Here is a 20,354-nt window from a genome sequence, read left to right on the forward strand (position 1 = left end):
ACACGATGGCGTCGGGGATTTTCCTTCAAGGGTGGCGTGTGCTACCCTCTGTCTCTTCCTCACACGAAGGGTCTTCTGGGCGAAGACGGAGCAGGCATTGCAGTCCTCGCTTCTGTGTTCTACCGGTAGGCAAAGGTTGAAAACCGGATGCTGGTCTTTCTGCGCGTACTTGTGTCTGCAGTTCGGGCAGAACTTAAACGGCGTGTTGTCCATCCTCGAGCGTTCAGGCCTCCCTGACTGCGTGGACGTCGACGATCGTCGAAGTTCTCGAGGTTTTCTCCTCCTTTTCTCTTCGTCAATGTTCTGCGAAGTCTTCTTTAGTCTTCTTCTTCCAATATCTTTTCCAACTTCAATTCTTTTCAGTACTTTCTCCAAAAATGTCTGGAGCCCAACAAGAACGATTCAGACCCGACCGCGGAAAAAAGAATCTGAAGATGGCGCCCAAGAGTGGGAGCTTCCGCAGGAAGCATGCCGACGTCACCGGAAATGCACCCGAGGAGGTGTGACGCCGACGCCCACAAGGGCTACAAAAAAAAAAAAAAAAAAAACAAAGAAAAGACTACGAATCCGGACCCAACCACAAGACCGCGGAATATGCACAGCATAGTGAATCCAGAAAGATTCATGCTGCAAAACTTGGCGACACATGCCGCGCTTTTTGTACAATTGAAGAGTGTTTCGGCTATCACTCTTAACATGGGGCTGCCCACATTGACAGTCGCTCATGTTGAGACCCCTAAACCAATCACCTTGGCTTCGATATAATTGACAGCATATTGCCCCGCTTGCAATATTGGGGCCTCTGTATTATATTGTTCTGTGGACAGTTTTAAATTAACAGACAACTCTTCAAATTCAGTGGGCCTTATCCACTAGTCCAAGCATCTTAGGTACTTCCCTGACCTTTATTCACCAGATCAGACCCAGGTCTTGATTAAGTAATTTGATTGTTTAACCAATAGTGTATATATGATGTTAAAGGTCCCCTAATTACTGGTTGTCGTCTCTCCTCTGTAGCTCTGCAAATTAATTACGCTGTGATCGACCTGTGACCACTGCACAGTCCATCATACCTCCACGTCCTGAGCCCAGTTGGGCCACGACTCCATGGTAACTAATTGCTCTAATTATCATTTTAATTCCTCATCGTAGTCTAAATCAAATGGCTATGGTTTAATATCACAATGGAGAACATTTACTAATCTACTATTAATTTACCTGACAGGATTGCCCCTTACTTTTCCCTGTTGCATATGTCCTGATGAAGACCCCGCCTAAGGACTGAACGTAGCCTACACATAGGGGTCGAAACGTCGACGGCTTTCCTCTTAAACTTCCGGCACAAGCCCTCTACAGTTTTAAATTGACTGTGTGTCTGCTGAAAGTTCATCTGTTAAATAATTCATCATTGTGTGCCCTGATTTTTGGGCTTATGTATTTGAATCACTTTGATCTTGTTGGAAACTTTTGTACTCATCACTTGTTTCCTTAACTGTGTTTATCCCTTCCTTTATCCTACACTCCCTTGAGCACTTTCCCTTCCCTTTCCCTTTTTCTGGGGCTAAAAAATTGTTTGATTGAGCAACTACCTCATGGTATTGATAATAAATTACAGTACCTAGATTGATTTTTTTCGTGTATCTCTTGTTCTATGAAGTTGTTTAAACAATAGTTGATGGTTGTTAGACACAACACGTCTCTCTTGCGGGGACCCCTTCTATATGTACCATATGTGAATGAGGGCTTCCTGGTGACACCTTTTCATGATAAGTACATATCTCATAAGGGAAGCGGAAGGGGTAAAAGTAAGGTAATGCTAGGTCATTAAGTCCTATAATAACCCTGATAACAAATAACTAACCAGGGAACAGGCTCCTAGTATGGTATCTTAACATATAGCTAGATGTCAAGAATATGTTAGGTTCAAGAAATAACTCTTATTTTGGTATGTAACAGAAAAGAATGCACCACAGACAGACAAACTCTGAACAACATCTGATAATAATTTCTGCACTACCCTTGAATAAATCCCCTGAAAATGATAATTATATCATCCCCTACCAAAGCTGCTGCTCACCTATTTCTTTCACTCTCATTTTTTTTTACATACCTTGTAGTAATTTATGAGGTTTAAATATTGAAGCGTGGATATAACATCCTCTTTCTTCACACTGGTAATCTCGCTGATTTCACTAAAAGAGATTGAAATAAATTAAAGAGCAGGAATACAGACCAAAGCTTAGGCCCTTCAGATTCTCTATCCCCACCATCACAGTTCTGAGGTTGAAAATAATGTCCTTTCAAAGAGAGGATTAAACATTTTACTGGTGGGGTAAACACAATGAATTAACAGTTCTACTCACAAAACTTGCATGATGAAGCACCGGGGAAAAGGAGCAGTTAGGTTGTTTCTAATGACATTTAGTCCCCCGAGGAACAAATTACTTACCTTTGGTCATGTTCTTTCTGGTGGATGCTCTAGCAATCAGATTCCTGAAATCACAGATTCCACACCTTGTGAATAGCCAATGACGCAAGACTGGAGCTGGAATTTTTTCTCAGCAATTGCACAAGTTACTTACCTTCGGAAACGAAATATCTGTAAGAAACAGTAGTTCGTATTAGATTCCTTACCTTAGAATATCCCCAGGCGTCAGACTGGATCCGGAAAATTTTGCGTAGCAGTACCCCTGCGCGTCGGTAGGCGTCATCTGCGGCTCCGTGTCCGTCGTCGGCGTCGTCGTCGTTGGCGCCGGGATGACGTTGACGGAGTACTTAGACGCCGCCCTCGCGCGCTGACGTCAGTTCTTATACACAGCTTTTCCGCGCCAGAAACGCAGAGCTATGATAACAATCAACACTGGTGCCATGAAAACTAGGGCCCTGAAAGGGGATTACCTTAACCCTAAATATCGGTTCGCAGAACGGGGAGGATGGGTGGGGCGGTAAGGAATCTAATACTAACTACTGTTTCTTACAGATATATCGTTACCGAAGGTAAGTAACTTGTGCATCTGAAAGAAACAGGTTAGTATTAGATTCCTTACCTTAGAATAGATACCCCAGCAATACCAACCCCGGTGGTGGGTTTGCGAACCAATGATCACACCAGGAAGTCCTGGAGAACGGAACAGCCGAAAAAGCCATCTCTCCGGACTTGGCTGTCCAGGCAGTAGTGTCTTGCGAACATGTGCAGCGAGGCCCACGTAGCTGCTTGACAGATGTCCTGCAAGGGGACTCCCCGACCCAGGGCAGTAGTAGCCGCCGTGGCCCGAGGGGAATGGGCATGTATCCCAACAGGAGGCACCTTTCGAGCCAAAGAGTAACAGGCCTTGATGCACAAGACGACCCATGGCGTGTGCGGTGCATATAGCATGAGAGCGTACATTTTGGGTCCAGACGGTGGAGCCTCTCTTCCTCTTTCGAGGGATGCGGAGGCGGAAAGAAGGTGGGCAAAGTGATGGACTGCCCGATGTGGAAGGCTGTGACTACCTTGGGCAGGAGAGAGGGTCGCGTCCGCAACACAACTTTGTCCGGATGGACCGAAAGGAAAGGAGGTTGAGAAGAAAGAGCCTGGAGCTCACTCACTCTCCTGGCAGAGGTGATGACAACCAGGAATGCAGTCTTAAGAGTAAGGAGACGAAGAGAACAGTTATGAAGTGGCTTGAAGGGAGCGCACATCAGATAAGTCAGAACAAGGTTCAAGTCCCACTGAGGCATCACAAAAGGAACAGAGGGGAACACATGAGTGATGACCTTCAAAAACTTATTTACAACTAGGGACTTGAACAAAGAGGGCTGATCAGGGTGCCTTAAGAAGGCAGAAATGGCAGAGAGGTAGCCCTTCAGAGTGCCCAGAGCCCTGCTGGGCAAGAGAAAGAAGAAAGAGGAGAACCTCTGAAAGAGGGGCAGAAAGGGGATCCACAGCCTTTGCTGTGCACCATGCCACAAATTTGTTCCACCTGCAGGCGTATACCGATTTTGTGGAGGGACGCCTGGCTGCCAGAATCACATTACAGACTTCAGGAGGCAAGTCAAATGGCCTCAACTGCTGCCGCTCAATCTCCACGAATGTAAGTGGAGACTGGACAGGTTCGGGTGGAGGACCGTCCCCTGCTGCTGCGACAGAAGGTCCTCCTGAAGAGGCAGACGAATCGGGGGATCGACAGACATGCGGAGTAGCTCGGGAAACCAGTATCTTCGTGCCCAGTCCGGAGCCACAAGAATGACTTTGGCCCGGTCGATTCTGATCTTCTTCAGCACTCTGGGCAGGAGTGGTACAGGTGGAAAGGCGTACAACAGACTGCAACTCCACTCGGGACGAAAAGCGTCTCTGAGCAAGTGCTGCCTTGGAAATTCCAATGCGTAGAACTGATGACATTGCACTTTCTCTTCTGTGGCGAATAGATCTAACCAAGGCTCCCCCCACTGCTGAAAGAGGCCTTGCGCCACGTCCTAGTTCAGACGCCATTCGTGATCCATCATGCACCGACGACTGAGTTCGTCCGGACTGGCGTTCAGGGAGCCTGCCAGGTGTTGAACCACCAGGGTCACGCCCTGATGTTCCAGCCACTGCCAGAGGCGCAGAGCCTCCTGGCATAGGGTCCACGACCCCACCCCGCCCTGTTTGTTGCAGTACCACATGGCGGTGGTGTTTGTTCGGAACACCTGCACTACACTCCCCCGGACAGAGGGGAGGAATGCCTTCAGTGCAAGCCAGACCGCCCGCAGCTCTAGAAGGTTGATGTGGAGCCGGGACTCCGCCGGAGACCAGAGGCCTCTGATCTCTGCCTCTCCCATGTGGCCCACCAGCCCTGGAGGGACGCGTCCGTCACAACTACGTGCTCCGGTTGGGGTAGGGAGAGGGATCTGCCGCTGACCCAATCGCGGTCCGTGAGCCACCACTGCAACTTTCTTGCAGTGCCCTCCGAGATCAAGACATGGTCGGACAAGTTACCCTGATGTTGGGCCCACTGAAACTTAAGGTCCCACTGCAGAGCCCGCATCCGCCACCGTGCGTGATGCGCCAGAAGGATGCAGGGGGCCATCAGCCCCAGAAGCCGCAGCGTCAACCTGACAGAGACTCGGGATAACGGCTGAAAGATCGGAATCAGAGCCTGAATATCCCGAACCCGCTGTTCGGGAGGATAAACCCGAAACTGCGCAGAGTCTAGAATCGCTCCGATGAAGAGGAGCTTCTGAGAGGGACACAGGTGTGACTTCAGCACATTGATGGAAAACGCCAGCATGTGCAAGAGGTCGGCCATAGTCTGGAGGTGGCTGACGAGTGTCTGGGGCGAGCCCGCCTTCAACAACCAGTTGTCAAGGTAGGGGAAGACTGAAACCCCTAACCTGCGCAGATGAGCTGCAACCACAGCCATCACTTTCGTGAACACCCATGGGGCGCTGGTAAGGCCGAAGGGGAGCACGGTAAACAGAAAGTGCTCGTGGCCTACCGTGAACCGCAGGTAGCGCCGGTGGGCCGGCAGGACGGGGATGTGAAAATATGCGTCCTGCAAGTCCAACGCTACCATCCAGTCTCCCAGGTCCAGGGCAGCTAAGACCTGAGCCAGAGTCAGCGTATTGAACTTCTTCTTCCGGAGGAAGCCGTTGACGTTCCTTAGGTCCAAGATAGGGAGTAGGGCCCCTTTGCCCTTCTTGGGAACCAGAAACGCGCTCGATGGCCCCCTTGGCCAAGAGGGCCGAAACTTCCTCTTGCAGACGTTGCAAGTGATCTCCCGACACACGGTGGTACTGCGGTGGCATGGCTGGAGTGGTCGCCTCGAAGAGGAGGGAGTAGCCCCTTCGGACGATTTGCAGCACCCACCTGTCCGATGTGATGGTACGCCAGTGGAGGAGGTGATGGCGAATCCTGCCCCCCACTGGCGTCAAATGGGCCTGAAAGCTCGGACTATGAAGGCTTTGAGGCGGATGCTGCCGGGGTGGATGTGGACTGGCCGCGCCGTTGTCCCCTGTTACCGCTGCGACGGTAACCACGTCTGCCACCGCGCTGAATGTTAGTCTGCGGCCCGTGGCTGGCAGGACGTGTGGGAGCACCCCTTCTGTGGTCGACAACTTTGAGCTTTGTAATTTTAAATGTTCTTCATGTGTATTGGCACATTTTTATAAAATGTTAATGTATGGCACTGCACTGCTGTTATCTAACATTTATTCTAATTATTTGTAATAAATTGTTCACATTTAAAAAAAAAACACTTTTTTTGAATTCACTGTTTTTATTGTATGTTTAAAATTGTATACTTCTTTATGTGGTTGGTATCTTGAGTTATGAGGGGAATATACAAGAGGTCTTTTCAAGAGCTGAATACTGGGACTTGTTAAGTTCTTCATAAGGGTGTTTTGGACCTCACCTTACCTTGTGTCTTGTGCTGTTTTGCTGATCATCATGTTTTGATTTCTTGGCTGTTATCACCGTGTCAAGACTTACTTGATTAAAATGTGGAAATTTTTTTGTATTCACGAAGGATATGTGTCTCAATTTATCAAAATTGATTTCTCATATTTAATAATTGCTCGTTGCCTCTCCATTTGCTGGTTTTGTGTTCATTTAATTTTAGTCCTGTGGCAGTGGACTAGGAAGGTGGGCAACTTTCACTGCTTCAGACTGTGTACATTAGTGTATATGCTGGTTGTGCAACATCCAAATCCCTTACTGCCAAGTTTTTGCTGTATCTCATACAGTAAAATGAGGAAATTGGTGAGGAAAATCTCCGGATCTAGTCTGGCACCTGAGGGTATTCACAAGGTGAGTAATTTGTGGTCAGAATTATCCATCGGGAAGAGAATGTATCACATTCCATGGGCTTCATAAGAACAAAGTGGGGTGTTCAGTGCACTTACCCCTTCTGGCTAAAAAGTCATCTGGAGTTACGCTCTACCCTATATCTTCGCTTTAGGTCCCTTGTAGGCATCTAGTTGTCCTTTACCAGGACTCCTTTCGAGAACTTCACAAAAGTTATACATTCTCTTTGCAATAAGCTTGAAGATAATCATTGAGAGCACTCACTCTCACTTCCTATTATGACTTATAATATGAGGAAACACTTAAAAAGCCACACAGTATTTAAACATTTAGTTACAACCTCGCTTATATCCCGGTCCCAGATACATATGTTGTATAAGATTTATTTCGACAACTAGTGTCATAAAAGTTATAAAAGACATTTCATAAAAGAAATACATGAAGAGCAACAACATGGTAAAAAGTAATATACACAGGCAATCCATAGCGATACACTCTGTGAGATGTGTAGTTGCCGGGATCAGCTAATTATGAAAGTTAACATACATCACGTCAATATTAACACACATTAAATACGAAAAAGAAAAGAAAAAAAAGAGGGAGCAGCATGACAATCCATCTTGTTAAAAACGCTGTTATGGGCTCAGGTCAAAACACTCGATCAGACGTGTTTTATATGGTTCCAACCCTCCTTAAGATAACAGCACGGAGGGTTGAAATGTAAAGTGCTAGTGCATAAATTGTCATTTTTAAGGTTTAATGGGCGGCCTTAAAGCCCTGCGGCAGTTTCATCTCAGCTTCATTCGGTAGAGTGCTGATTCACTCTTGACAGGGCTTTCCGTCTGATGGCTAAGGAACTTTGCTACGCAACACACAAATAGGGAGGGTCTGGAATCAGACCTAAGTATGCGCAGGGCAACCTGATGGTCCCATGTGCCCAACTGCCGGCAGATCGGTTTTAGCCACTTGGCCCTCAGGATGTTATATGCCGAACAAGCAAACATGATGTGGGCAATTCCTTCCATCGGGGCCCTGCAACACAGGCAATCCTTTGGTGTCTGATTGGGTGGGTGCCATTTCGCTGTTGTCTCGCAAACAGGAAGTGTACTGAACCTAAAATGGATGTACAACATCCTGTCCCTAGGGACCTAAGTGGTGTCTTAAACGGGCTCTAGGTATCTAGTCTGCTTATGTAAATACAATTCTGCTGTTAGTCTACCCACATTGGATTTGCAGATTTCCGGACGGTCCACCCATTTACAATACAAACGTTTGAGCTCATCTGTGCTTGGTGGTTCCTGCCTATCCCAATGTGCTTGGAGCCCCAAGGCTGACATCATTTTTCTGACATTTGAGATCCATCCTATTTTGCGGCCAGTGTCTTTCCATGTAACTTCAGTAAGGGCTTCAGCATAGTCAGCGAGTTCGGTGTCCGCCTAATGCAAGCCCAAAAAACCAACGGATGCAGCCTAGCTGTGTCGCCGATCGACCGAATGTCCATATCGAGCAATAAGAGAGTAAGGGGAACGTTTTGGGGCAGCACACCCAGATCCCTAAGGAACTTGTACTCGGATCTGCAGAGTTCATTGACCTTGTCGAATCCCCATAGCACTGCTCCATAGAGAGCTATGCTGACAGCTTTGGCATCATAAACCAGGAGGGCTGGGGCTACCGGCCTACTATGTGAGGAGCGATGTTCCTTCCTGAGTGTTCCAGCTGCTCGTTTGTGCCCTATCAACATCTTAGCTAGGCGGGGCTTCCATGATATTTTGTCGGAGAGTGGGACACCGAGATAATCAAAGGTGCTGACTCTTTCCAAGGATGTCACACCCAGCAGAGGGTTGCTTAAGTAGGACTTGTGGGGGTTAAATGCCACAAACTTAGTTTTTAGAGTGTTAATGACCAGCCCCCAGGTATCACAAAAGAGTTGGATTCTATTGAGTAGACGTTACAGCCCAGCTGGGGTCGTAGACACCAGCAAGGTGTCATCAGCAAACAGGAGGTTGGTACCTAGACGCCCGCCAGGATCTTCTTGCAGATAGCGGACCACCCCGTTCATGTAGAGGGAAAATAGGGTGGGAGCCAGAACACAACCCTGAAGGACTCCCCTGTTGACAGGGATACGCCCTGTTAGTTGACATAGTACCCCCCATCCAACCTGGGCATAATTACCTTTGTAAAGCCGGGACAACAGGTTAAGGATAAAAGGGGGGGGGGGGTGCTCTTATCTCCAAGTATCTGCCACAGCTTACTCCTGGGGACCAGGTCAAAGGCAGTCTTTAAATCAATGAATGCGAGATAGAGACTGCCCTTGCCGATCACCACTATTTTCCAATAGATTAGTAACAGCCTAAACACCTGGTCGATCATTCTAGTCCTTGGCCTAAAGCCGGCCTGGTACTGGGAAATGATAGCATTGTCCTCTGTTTATAGCTGTATCCTCTGCCGAAGATCTTCTGCACAGAGCATCTATCAAACTGATGGGCCTATAGTTTGAGGGGTCTTCTCTAGCTTCCTTTTTATAAATCGGGACCACTTCAGCACCCTTCCAGGACCCGGGGACAGGGGCACCAATGGCTATAGCGTTAGCCAGAAGGAGAATGTAACTGGCCCAATTCCAAGTGTGTGCGAGAAATAGATCGCCTGGCAGGCGGACTGGTCCTGCTGCTTTGGAGGGCACATGTTTTCCTATTGCGGCCTCTATCTCTGCCAGGTCAAAAAGCTCGTCATTCTTGAGGTGTCCATGGGGATTGTCTAGCTCCACGAATGGCGTAACCTCTGATGATGAATAAAGCTTCCGGAAATGATAGTGCCATTCCTGGCCTGTGATGGTATTAGGAGGCAGCGTTCACCGGTCTTATTGCCCCAGGGAACAAGGGTCCAAAATCAGTTGGCGTCCTTGGCTAAGCTAGGTTCCTTGAGTTGCTACCAGCGGGATTCTTCCCATACTATCTTTGCCTGCTGCAAAGCAGCTCTGTAGCTCTTCCTGGCAGCTGTGATCAAGGGGCAATGCTTGTCTTTGATTGCTGCTGCTAGGAGTGATCATTTGTGCCTGCAATTTTTTGTATACCATGAATATGGCCCTTTTGTTAGCATGATGGGCTTATTGCCTATAATGGGTGCTAATAAGTGTTTGCTAAGTCGATCAACTGTGCAAGAATGGACAGTGTGCATATCCGCAAACCCGCTTGCGCAAGAGACTGCGGCCTGGAGCTTCGTTGTGCCTACAGCTAGATCGTGTCGTATGCCAGCAATCTTAGATTCCTACAGAACTACCTTCTGCCATTTAAAAAATCTGTTGCCGTTGGAAGGAACAATCTCTCTGGTGGTGGTCAGAGGTAGGATGATCGCGGGACAGTAAGGAGCTTCCCACAAGGGGTTCAAAGTTAAACAGAGGGGATTGAGATCACTTGTTGGTGGTACCCAAGCTCATGTCAATCAAGTCTCCCCAGAGCTTCATGTCAAGGATGATATAGTCGAAATGGGACAGGTTGCTAGCTCTATTCTATGTGTTCACACCCAGTCTAGACAAGGGTGTTCTGCCGTTAGCTGCCCTCAGGCCGAACACAATGGTAAGAACATTAAGTAGTAGCGCCGACTGCGTCCATCTTTTGACTGGAGGTAGTTTTATTGGGGGAAGGCCCAATTATTGTCATCGTCCTCAATTCCCACCACGTCGTCTTTATCCAGCGGCTCAAAAGTGCAGTTACACTATCCTGCTATCACTACTCTGACGTGGGGTGAGCAGCTAACTAAGCACTCTTCTAGTGCTAAGATGGTGGGTGAGGGTCTTCCCCCTTTAGTCCCCCTTGCATAAACATTAAACAGATCAACTGTGGCTCCCCTCCTGGGCCCCCTAATGCGGAACCCCAGAATGTCTGGGCTGGAGCTTGTTTGACAGGTAATTCGACAGCCCTGGCAAATGTTCACCAAGACGATCAGCCCCTCTGACGGATGCCCTCTTCCTATAGTTGTTGCAGATGAATGGAAAGAGACAAAACATGTTTTCTATAAGGGAACCAGGCTCCAGGACTCTTGAAAAATACATATGTCGAAACCCTCGATTAGGTCGTTCCAGTGGGGGATTGACAGTTTACTGCTTAGCCCTGCCACGTCCCACAATATTATCCTCAGATGTTGGTGAGATGCAGGACCAGGTGCAATGTTTCTAGTAAGAGTACAGAGACTAGATGGAACCTGGGCTGGTGCCTGGGCATGTAAAGATGTAAAGGGGTCATCACCCACCTCCTACCGAGTGTCAATGGACGAGCAGCTTAGTCCTGCTTCCCCTCGGGGACTGACTTCCTTTGAATAAGGTGCGGTGAGCGGAACCAAGATGCTGGGAAGGCTAACCATACAATTTGGACGGGTACTATGTAATCCAAGATACTTCAGATACAGGCTTCGTAATTCTGACCACTGGGTGCTCACACTTCCTCCTGTTATTTTGGTATGCTCTATGGTCATCTTCGCTCCCCAGGCAATAATTATAGTTTTTGAATGTGAGATTGTGAATGCATTGGGTGTTTTCCTCTGGATATGTTCTAAACTTGAAGAAGAAGCAAAGGTTACCTAGCTTGCATTACTGATTATCAAAGGATTACTATCTTGTGTAGACATGTGCTTAGAACAGTTTGAGCAGTCAGCAGTAGCAACAATTTCTCAATGATTTGTTTTACATTTTTTAGTCTCTGAACGGCATCAGTGATAGCCGTTTTGAAACAATGAAATATCTATAAATAACCACACCACCCAAAATCCTTCTAGTTTTATGCTGGAGCAATCTTATCTTGATTATTTATAGTAGTCAATCAATTCTTTCTTTATTCGATCTTCCGAAGACAGATCATAAAAGGTACACATGATTACAAACAACATTATAATCAAAACTCATTAAGGAAATTACAATCACATTTTCCATTTATAATAAGAAAAACAGCAGGCAAAGACAATAATTTGATCGTAGCTAAAGTGGCAGTGCAACTAAACTGGATCCATAGATAGCAGTGAGTATTAACCAACAACATTAAATATTATAATTAGTCTCATAAAAAGTTATACAAATTAGCAGCAACAATAGGCGTTTTAGCAGCAATACAAATACAATAAATACGGGAGCTACTACAGTGCATTCGTATTAAAACATGTTCCTTCTCTTTGCTAAAGTGTACTTCAAGAAGCTCCCGACAGCAAAGCAAACCTCACAATCATTAAGTTGCAAAAGATAAAACAAGGCCGCTTTGCACGTAGAAAATTCTTTATCTGCGCAATAGCGGTAATAAAAATTTTCCTTGTAAATGGAAGATAAAATTGACAGAAAAAAACAAAATGTAAAATAATTTGTCTCGAATGTTCATCACAGGGGCAAGTGATAATAGTTTCAGTAGAATACTGGACAAAAGGAAAACATATCAACAAGCTAAATGATCCCAACCTAACTCTAGTCAGCAAATTCCTTTTGTAAACATTAGCTACATATAGAAGATACGGAGCAATTGAGGCAGATACTTGAATAAGGCAGTAATCTCTGACAGAGGGTTTGGACACTTCAAAAAACTCCCTAGAGGATTCCTTGTGCTTTCTGAAGCTATCCATAACCCTCTGTCGATCCCATTTGCCAATTGATTCTGTGTGCTCAAAGAGTGAAACAAAACCAAGTTCTGTGAAGCAGGTTTAATGTATTGAAGCCAGGGCATAGAGAGGCCTCGGGCACAACTTAAACAGTCTCTAATAACTGCCTGGTTAAAATCAGCTTCTTTTTTTGCCCAAATAGAACACCAGGTGGCTAAAGGGGTTGCATTTATAGTATCTTGCACATAATCAAGAGCAGTGATGAGGGGAGGGGGGGGGGGGGGGGGGAGACTCCTAAAACTCTATGACAAAATCTATTCTCCTCAATCTGCATAGCAAGTACAACCCTGCAACCCCAAATACCCATACCATATGTTAAAATCGGTACACATTTACAATTATAAATCTGTAAAATTGGGGAAAGGGGCTTTTTACCTTTAGATATTGCAAGAGAGAAAGTGGTCCCTACAGCTCGCGTGCATCGTGTTATTCTATTTTTATGCAAGTGTGCCACATGCAACCTTCATCAAATTCCAGACCTAGATCAGGAAAGGAACTAACCCTCTCCAAATGTTTGCCCCCTAGGAACAGATTGCAGGATTCAGTATTTTTTGGGCCACATATCATAGTAAAAGTTTTCTTGTAGTTTGGCTCCAGACCCAGTTCCTTCATAAAACTAACATGGCTGACAATGAGTATTTTAAGACCATTCGCAGTCCTTGCCAAAAGGACTGCGTCATCCGCATACAGTAGCGCTGGCACAGCCTTTTTCTCTACTTGTGGGACGTCAGCCCCAATCAAAACTAAAGTGTTCTCCAAATGGTTTGTATAAAGGAGAAATAAAGGATTGAGGCAGGGACGCAGCCTGGGCGCAGCCTGGGCGCACCCCGCACTTGATGCTGAACGACTCTGAACATTCTCCAGCATTACCATACCTCACTGAAGCAGAAAGATCATGATGGAGAGGCCTCAAAAAGGAGACCAGACCCTCGTCAACTCCCATATTTGCTAGGATGTCCCACAACTTAGAGCGTGAAACATAATCAAACGCACTGGTCAGGTCCATAAATGCCAGAATAGTGGAAACGCCCTCCGTGTATTTGTATTTGGCCAAAATAAGATGGAGATTAAGGCACTGTTCAATTGTGCCTAACCCCTTCCTAAACCCGTACTGATTGGGAGCCAGAATGTGGTTGGCATTAATCCAGTCCAATAGGCGATCTAGCACAACTCTCCCGATTACTTTGACAGAGGAATCCAAAAGGGATATCGGGCGGTAGCATTTAGGATCGTGTACGTTTCCCTTTTTAAAAACAGGCACTTTAACAGATGAACACCACGACTTTGGCAATCCCTCACTACAAACCAAATTAAAAAACTGCAGTGAGAACCGGGGTCCAGAATACTGGGTCTTCCTTGAATAATTCCAATGGAATACCATCTTGCCCCGGAGCCTTCTTACCTTTACTATTGAAGATTGCTTTGCAGACCTCCCCTTCATTGAAAACAAGCTTTAGGCATACTAAATTCAACTGTGCTGCAGCATCCGCAGCACTAATGTCGGTGGAGTAGAGACCAGCATAATGTATCACCCAAGTCTTAGCTGGAATATGGACAGTTACTTTAATGGCTGGGAGGGTGGGAGATAAAACAGACCATACTGCTTTCCAGAAGGCTTGGGGGTCTTTAGAATGTCAAGCACCCACTATTGATTCCCACTTCTCCTCCTTCAGGACTGACTCTCTTATTTTAACAGCATGCTTATACAGTTTCCTGCTTTCCTTAATCGCAGACTAGTCTCTAGGATTTTGCTTTAAGGCCCTGCGTAAGGTGTTATTAGCTTCTCTGCAGGTGTTGTCAAACCATGAATGTACTTGTTGACGTGATTAAGTAATAGGTCTAGAAAGCAGAATTTTGATCTTATCTAAAAGAGTTGCAAAGCTAGATAAGATGCAGGTCGTAACACGTGGTATGCAATTGCAGCTACGCGCCAGGGCAGAACTAATAGGTATCACCTGGGACATTATGCTGATCATATTCGTTGTACACCATACCACCCTACACCCTGCGTCCTTAGTGGTCAGTACCGGAGTTGGTGAATGCTTGGGCTTTTGTCCCATATATGGTAGCACTATCTTTGTAGAGATGGGATTATGATCACTGTAGTGCTGAATGAAGACCTCACGGTCCTTGATAAGGGGAAACATGCTGCAGGTGATTATAGTTGTCAAGATAAGGCAGGAAAGTTTGAAGATGTATTTTGCATAGACGGGTGTTGGTTGGTTCATGTTTTATGCCTGGCTGAAGCCTTTTCCACGCGTTTCTGCAAGAAGAACTATATGTAAATTGGGACTGTGGTGCTCTGTTTTTGAAGCAGAGGGCAAACCTGTCTTCAGTGGCACCCTTATTTGCTGATTAATCAATTCCATATAGCCTTTACAATAATGGAAGGTGCACTGATGCAACATTTAAGGAAAGAGTAACTGTACAATACAGAATGACTTGTGTGGTAAGGTTGTAGTGTGCCTTGCTGGCTACTGCACTTTATCAAGGGTGTCTTTAGAACGCCTAGGCAATGCAAGGGCTTTTGTCTTGGAGCCGTAGTGACCACTACCAGCTACCTTCCATTTCCCAACCACCCAAATAACAAACCTGGCACTGTCTAGCTGGAAGATGAATTGGAGTGGTCACGGAATCCTGCATCAAGTTAAATGTGCAGCATGTCCAGAGAGACAAGATTGCAAAGTTTGGCTACACATGAAATTATACTTGATAAAAACTGTGAGTTTTGAGTAATAGGTTGCATAAAGATTGCAGCTAGGGTGCATCTTCAATTCTATATCAGGACGGAGGCGAGGATTATGCAGTCCTTTCTTCTCTTTATTAAAATAGCAACTTCAAAGTAAAACACCAATACAAAACTTCATGAACTACAACACCAATGAGCACATGGGGCACAGTGTCCATAGCAACCATCATCCAATGCCGAGGGCGTCCGCCGTATATCTGGTCCTGACATCCCTTCCGCTTCCTCTTTCTTCTCTGCTCGTCAGATAAGTCGCATTTCATTACTTTTCCAGACGAATTGTTGTGTTTCTTTGATGAGCCATTGTTGAATATTTGTTCCTGTGCATGCCCGCTGGCTATAGCATTAGGGATTTTCGCGCGCTCCTTTCTGTTCGCGCATCCTTTGGTGCCTTTTTCTGACTCGTGTCAGGCTCTGCCTGCACCGTCTTATCTCGCTTCATCGCGGACCGTGTCAACGCTCTACCAGCGTTTACCGGCTCTGTGGGGCGCCCAATTCGGGGAGGAAAGGCTTCTTTGCTGTTTTCTCCTCAACAGACTGCGCGTTGAGGCAATTGCTACTAAGCCTCACCAACCCTCGCTTGTCACCGGTATCGGTGCTTCCCAGACTCGCGCTCCTTGCGCAGTGCCACCTGGTGGCGAACAGTGAGTACCGCACTCATTTTTTGGGCAGCTTCCTGTCGGAGCACTGGCGAGGGGGCTACCTTTAAGAAATTAAAAAGGTGTATTTAGTGCTCGCACCCTCATTATTTCAGCAGGTCATGTGACCACCCAAAAGCCTCAGTTCAGGAGGCGGACAACTTTGGCCTTCCCAGACCCTGCCGCCTGCTGTGGGTCTCGCGCTCTTGCAGGCCCTGGACACGGCGTTGGCTCCCATGAGGGATAGAGTGGACGCTCTCGCCAAGAGTATCCCCGGGGTGTTCGGTGCCCCTGTACCAGTGAACCAGGGATCCAGGGATCCGGCGGCGCGCAGGGCGGTGGCAAGAAGACCGCTAAACGTCACGCAGGGCACCTGGAGGAGTTCGATCGTCTGAGGGACTCCTTCCGTAAGATTGCGCGGACACTTAAACCGTTACCCTGCCGGGAGGGATTTCACCCCGGAGATGATGGCGACGAGGTTGCTCCGGTTTCTGACCAGGACGATGGTTTCCCCTTCGAGGGGGAGGGTGTCTCTGAAGACGAAGGGTCTTCCGATGGGGATGTTAATGCGGGCCGACCTTGGCGCCCGGAGTCGCATTCCTCGGGGTCCCAAGATGGGGACCGGAAGAACTCCGACATGTTTGACCCCACGAGGATTTACCATCCTAGATCATCGCGGTGGCTTCCGGATCCTACGGTGGCGGCATATGTGGCGAGTAAGGTTTGCCAGCCCCTGGAGAAAGAAGTTAGAACCCACATGCGGGGGGAATGCCCTCGGCCAAAATTGGAGGGCAGGGTGGCCATTACACCGGACATCGATGACAAGCTCTGCGCGTTCTTCGCCAAATTCATGAAGGACCCTAAGAAGGGCATAGAACGCTCTTGGCGCAACTGTCAGGATAAGCTCATGGATGCTGTGGGCCCCGTGACCCAGATCATTCAGTTGGCCGAGAGGGCCAAGGAATCGGGGACTGCGCTATCCACGGAGGTCGTGGCAGGCTGGGCCCAGCGCGCCCTTTGCTTCTTGGGCAATGCGAATTGCGCATTGGCGTCTGAGCATAGGAGATCGCTTCTCATTAAGATCGACCTGAAGCTTGGGGATCTGGCCACTTCCGAGGCGGGGCCTATTGCACAGGGCAAGTTGTTCCGCGAACCGTTCATCAAAGAGCTAAACAAGTTTGTTACTACCTTTTCTGCACTGGAAAAGGCTCAAGCGTCGATCAAGAAAATCTTCCCTGGACAGGTTTTTGCTGGGGCCTGTAGAGGGCGGGGTCGCTCCTCCAGCCGCCAATATCAACAGGGCCCTAACAACAAGAACCAGCAGCGTCGCAACAACGGCTGGAACGACGGCCGCCAGGGCTCTTTCTATCCCAGTAGAGGCGACGGGAAAGGGCGCGGCAGAGGCTATCGACGCGGAGCCAACGCACCAGGAGGCCCATCCGGGGAGTGTTACCCTTTTTTCCCCGTCCGTCCTGGGGGGGAGGTTACGGGATCACCTCCACAACTGGTGCAAGATCACAGCAGACCCTTGGGTTCTCCAAACTGTCCAGGTTTCCGGATAGAGTTCTACGGTACTCCCTGTCAAAGGGTACGCCCTCGTCCGCTGGTTTTTTCTGCAGAGGACAGGGTTCTGATTGGCAACGAGGTGGCGGAGCTCCTCAGGAAGGGAGCGAGATGCAGGTCCCTACTTCATCCTACGGGTTTTCTTGAGCAACATCTTTTTGGTCCAGAAGAAGGACAAAGGGTTTCGCCCGGTCATAAACTTGCGAGACTTCAACAAGTGGCTGGTTTACCGCCACTTCAAGATGGTGGGGATCCATCTTCTACGCGATATCCTCCTCCGGGGGGATTGGATGGTCCGTCTAGACTTGAAGGACGCTTACCTAACGGTGCCCATCTTTCCGCCTCACGGGCGGTTTCTTCAATTTCTCTGGTTGGGGAGATTTTCGAGTTTCAGGCGCTGCTGTTAGGCCTCTCATCGGCCCCGTGGTGCTCTACGAAGCTCCTTCGGCCGGTGGTGGAGACTCTGCGCGAGAGGAGCGTACGGCTGATCATATATCTCGACGATATCCTGATTTTGGATCAGTCGCCGGACCGCCCTCCAGCGCAATTTGAGCATGACTATTGCTCTACTTCAGGACCTGGGGTTCATGATAAATGCCCAGAAATCCGAACTCCGCCCTGCGAGGCAGATCACTTTTTTGGGCTTCCTAATCGATTCAGAGACGGCCTCCCTCAGCCTTCCCCGGCAGAAGGTGACCAAGATTCGCAAGGAACTCTCCCATGTTCTCCGGAAGGACAGAATCTCCCTGCGACATTTGGCTCGGATCGTGGGTCTCCTCTCGTCCTCGATTCAAGCGATCTTCCCGGGTCCCCTTCATTACAGGGCCCTTCAGCATCTGAAGGTGCAGCACCTCAGGAAGGGGCTCACATATTCCGAAATCATCTCTCTTACGGAAGAGACGAGGACGGAATTGCATTTGTGGATCGAGCACATGAGTGCGTGGAACGGGAGAGCGATCTTCGGATAACTGATCATCGAGTCGGATGCCAGCAGGTCGGGCTGGGGGGCGCGCTGCGAAGACATAACGATGGGGGGGCCGTTGGTCGGAGGAGGAGCTTCAGCTTCACATCAACTGTCTGGAACTCCTAGCGGGTTCTTTTGCAGTGAGATCTCTGACGCAGAGCCGAGTGTCGTCTTGCATTTTGCTACGCATGGACAATGTGTCAGCGGTGCAATACATAAATCGCCTGGGCGGCCCTCGGTCACGGGCCTTCAGCAGAGCTGGCGAAGGACTTTTGGCACTACTGCCTTCGATTGCGGACTGGCATTCCAGGAATTTCCACGACTTCAGCGATTGGCGCCTGGAGCGGTCAATCTTCCAGGCCTCGATGGCCAGGTGGGGTCCGTGGTCTGTGGATCTCTTCGCATCCCGGCTCAATCATCAACTCCCAAGGTATGGGAGTTGGAGGCCGGATCCGGAGGTGTCGGCGGTGGATGCTTTCCTGCAGGATTGGTCGCAGGAGAAGCCTTACGCGATCCCTCCTTTCCTGATGATTCCTCGGGTAGCGGCACAAGTTCGCAGACAACAGGCGTCCCTGATCCTGGTGACTCCCTTTTGGCGGGCCCAGGCGTGGTTCCCTCCACTGTTGGAACTGTCGTGGGACTGTCCGATTCGACTGCCCTTGTTCTCTTTTCTGCTCTCGGGTCCCCTGGGGGAGCCTCATCCATTGATCCTTCAAGGGACATTGTACCTCATGGCATGGAGGATTTCAGGGGACGTTGGCAAGGCTTGGGGACTGTGGCGTCGTTGGTGTCTGGGAAGACACACCGATCCCGTGGGGGCAGACGTTAGCCATATCCTAAATATTTTAGCCGAGTTGGCACAGCCAGGCTTGGCCTACCGTTCTCTTAACTCCTTCAGATCCACCATCTCGGCGGGGCATGCCCACATTGGCGGTAGACCGGCGGGAGAGCACCCCTGGGTTTGCAAGCTATTGAAGGGTGCCAGGCTGTCCAAACCCCCAGAACCCAGATAAGATTGCCTCTGGGACGTCAACATTATACTGCGTTTTCTCTGCTCATGGCAGGATAACCAGTATCTCTCCAGAAAGGAATTGTCGGCTAAATTGGCGATCCTACTGTGCCTGATTTCGTGTAAACACGTCTCAGATGTGAGAGCGTTGGATATCACGGCTAGGATGTTCACTCCGGAAGGAGTAACCTTCACGGTTGCGAGGAGGACTAAGACTAATATCAGGTCGGTATCTTATCCTGTATTTCCCGATCAACCCAAACTCTGTGTGGTACGGTGTCTTAAGGCGTATGAGGAAATGACAGCGGAGTATCGCCCTCCGGGCGAACGTCAACTCTTTATCGCCCTTCAGAAGCCTTTTAAGGCGGTTTCATCTTCATCCATCGCTAGGTGGGTCCGTTGGATCATGACCGAGGCGGGGGTGGATGTCACCAGATTTGGGGCCTACTCCGTGAGAGGGGCTATGGCCCCCAAGGCCGTACAAGTAGGTGGTCGTTTGGAGGATATTATGAACGCAGCGGATTGGTCTTCAGAATCTACGTTCAAGAAGTTTTATTTCAAACAAACCCATCTATGGCACAGCAGCGTTGGTGGTGGATAAGCTTTAAACCTGCATAATCCTCGCCTCCCTCCTGATATAGAATGAAAAATTTCCTAGCTAACGTAACAGAAAGTTTCAATTCTATTAAGGACTTGCAGGTCTTGTCCCGCCCTGGGACCTACGTATGTTCAGTAAGTAATTTCGTTCGGTATGGGTTTGATGTATTTGTACTGATATGTTCGTTCTATGATTGATTCGCTCTGGTGACTTCCTTGTGTGCTAAGTTCTTAGTGACATGGTGTTTCTAGAACTTTAATTCTGTTGCTGGAAAATGTGGATGTATTACCTCTGATGCTTCCTTCCATGGAAGGGGAACAGGATAACGGTTTGTCTTGTATTGGTTTAGGACAAGACCAGAAGATGGACTGAATGGAGTTTCCGAATGGTTTCCTCACAGAGAAGAAGAGGAAGCGGAAGGGACGTCAGGACCAGATATACG

At 48.3% G+C, this 20,354-nt stretch overlaps 1 protein-coding gene across 9 annotated transcripts in view; it reads right to left on the bottom strand.

Annotated features, from left to right (window-relative positions):
* The window catches only part of KAT5 (lysine acetyltransferase 5), a 537,900-nt gene that overhangs the window by 13,047 nt on the left and 504,499 nt on the right, over positions 1–20,354 (bottom strand). For all 9 annotated transcript variants that reach the window (XM_086938323.1, XM_086938322.1, XM_086938317.1 and 6 more), the window contains one exon: positions 2,111–2,192. In XM_086938323.1, the coding sequence (XP_086794449.1) occupies positions 2,111–2,192 (82 nt within the window). The remainder of the gene's footprint in view (positions 1–2,110; positions 2,193–20,354) is intronic.

This window comes from Lissotriton vulgaris, chromosome 9, assembly GCF_964263255.1.
Source record: "Lissotriton vulgaris chromosome 9, aLisVul1.2, whole genome shotgun sequence".
In the NCBI taxonomy this organism is placed as follows: domain Eukaryota; kingdom Metazoa; phylum Chordata; class Amphibia; order Caudata; family Salamandridae; genus Lissotriton; species Lissotriton vulgaris.